At 60.7% G+C, this 1,795-nt stretch overlaps 1 protein-coding gene across 1 annotated transcript; it reads left to right on the top strand.

Annotated features, from left to right (window-relative positions):
- Positions 1 to 1,064: 1,064 nt before the first annotated feature.
- Positions 1,065 to 1,777, top strand: LOC117797955 (epsin-1-like). The gene is made up of 2 exons (XM_034650385.1): positions 1,065 to 1,347; positions 1,447 to 1,777. The coding sequence occupies exons 1-2, from the start codon at positions 1,146 to 1,148 to the stop codon at positions 1,653 to 1,655; spliced, it is 411 nt and encodes a 136-aa protein (XP_034506276.1). The 5' UTR covers positions 1,065 to 1,145; the 3' UTR covers positions 1,656 to 1,777.
- The last annotated feature ends 18 nt before the right edge of the window (positions 1,778 to 1,795 follow it).

The raw sequence follows: 1,795 nt of genomic DNA, 5'->3' as shown, positions 1-1,795 counted from the left end.
TCCTTGGCAGGTGGCCCTCCAGGTCGGGGGCGTGCTTCTGAGTGAGGCGTTAAGCAGGGTGGATTGCAGCTCCCCCCAGCTCCCCATGGGACCCAGCACCCAGGCAGTTGTACTGAAACTTGATGGTTTATCTTTGAAAAGAAGGCTTTAACTTTGTTTCGAGTAATTTTATACTTACGGAAAATTTGTAAGAATAGCACAAGGAGTTCTCTTTCTGGAGCTTTCCCATATGTGATCTCTGATTTCTTTGTTCCCTGAACGTTTCTCTGGGTGTTTCTGAGGGCCCGGCCGGCTGTACCCTGCGTCCCCAGCAGTGCAGTGACCTCAAGGGGCCCCTGGCGAGTGTCCCCTTCCTTGCCTGTCCACTGGTGCTTCAGGGCCCAGTGCATCGTTCCCACCTGGCGCCCCATCCACGGGACATCTGGCCTTTGGGCGTCCTGGCTCCTGCATTCCTCCTTCTGGCAGAGTCCGGGCTGGCTCTGTCCCCAATATAATACCCGTCCCTGTGAGGTGTCAGGAGGGTGTGGGAGCCTCTCTCCCAGAGGCCCTGGCGTCTCTTCCCACAGCAGTGGTGGTCCCTTCATTCCTTCTTTGTTCATGTTTGAGTAATGCAGGCCCGGAGGAGTTTGTGGGACTCATGGGGCGCCAGCTGAGAAGGGGGGTGGGGCACCAGCGGTCCGCTCCTGTCCCCCTAGGCCCACCTTGCTTACTGCGCAGTCTGCAGTTGGCCTTCCTCTGGGCCTTTTCTCTTCTCTCCGCACTGATTCGTGCATTTCCTGAAGTCAGATAGGATTCTTACATCTCTCTTTAAGAAAATCAAATCTCAGGCTAACAAATGTCATCCAGGCTGCTGGGCTCCTTTGTGCCTGCCATTGTCTGTCCACCGTGAAGTTTCTGTTTGGGACTGTGGGACCGGTGGGGTTTTTGTGGGGCTGTGTGAGCACCCCTTAAGTACTCTTGTCCCCTGAAGGTTCTCCCCAGCACTCTCTACCCCGAGGTCCCTCCCTGGGCTCTGTCTCAGTACCACGGCCTCCCTGTTGAGGGCCCCACTGTCTGTCTTCCCCTGACCCCCTCTCTGGCTCCTTCTAGGGGAGCTGGAGCTGCTCGCTGGAGAAGTGCCCGCCCGCAGTCCTGGGGCGTTCGACATGAGTGGGGTCGGGGGCTCTCTGGCTGAGGCTGTGGGGAGCCCCCCACCTACAGTTGCTCCAACGCCACCACCGCCCACACGGAAGACACCAGAGTCATTCCTGGGGCCTAATGCAGCCCTCGTCGACCTGGACTCGCTGGTGAGCCGGCCGGGCCCCACACCGCCAGGAGCCAAGGCCTCCAACCCCTTCCTGCCAAGCGGTGAGTGTGGGCCTCCCAGGCTGGTCCTGCCCGCTGACCTTCTCCCCAGGTAGACCCCTGACTCTGCTCTACATGTCTCCTCTCCTTTCTCTCCTGTAGGAGCCCCAACCACCGGCCCCTCCGTCACCAACCCCTTCCAGCCCGCACCCCCTGCGACGCTCACCCTGAACCAGCTCCGGCTCAGCCCTGTGCCCCCGGTCCCTGGAGCACCGCCGACATACATCTCTCCTCTGGGTGGGGGCCCTGGCCTGCCCCCCATGATGCCCCCAGGCCCCCCGGCCCCCAACACTAACCCTTTCCTCCTATAATCCAGGAGGGAGGGGGATTTGGCCTGGCCTGGCTTCCCCCATTTCTGCTCTTTGGGAGACCAGTGTTGTGAGTGCATGTGAAGTGGGGGACCCCCGCCCCCACCCCAGCACCCTCCCCCTCCTGGGGCCCACTCACACTA

Source organism: Ailuropoda melanoleuca, unplaced genomic scaffold (genome assembly GCF_002007445.2).
Source record: "Ailuropoda melanoleuca isolate Jingjing unplaced genomic scaffold, ASM200744v2 unplaced-scaffold2003, whole genome shotgun sequence".
In the NCBI taxonomy this organism is placed as follows: domain Eukaryota; kingdom Metazoa; phylum Chordata; class Mammalia; order Carnivora; family Ursidae; genus Ailuropoda; species Ailuropoda melanoleuca.
The sequence above is the reverse complement of the archived record's forward strand: the minus strand, read 5'-3'. Positions and strand labels throughout refer to the sequence as shown.

What these genes read in the sequence shown, in the direction of transcription:
- LOC117797955 (XM_034650385.1), top strand. Translation starts at nt 1,146, where the DNA reads ATGAGTGGGGTCGGGGGCTCTCTGGCTGAGGCTGTGGGGAGCCCCCCA. An exon ending in CAACCCCTTCCTGCCAAGCG is followed by an intron (nt 1,348 to 1,446) that starts GTGAGTGTGGGC and finishes TCTCTCCTGTAG; the next exon opens with GAGCCCCAACCACCGGCCCC.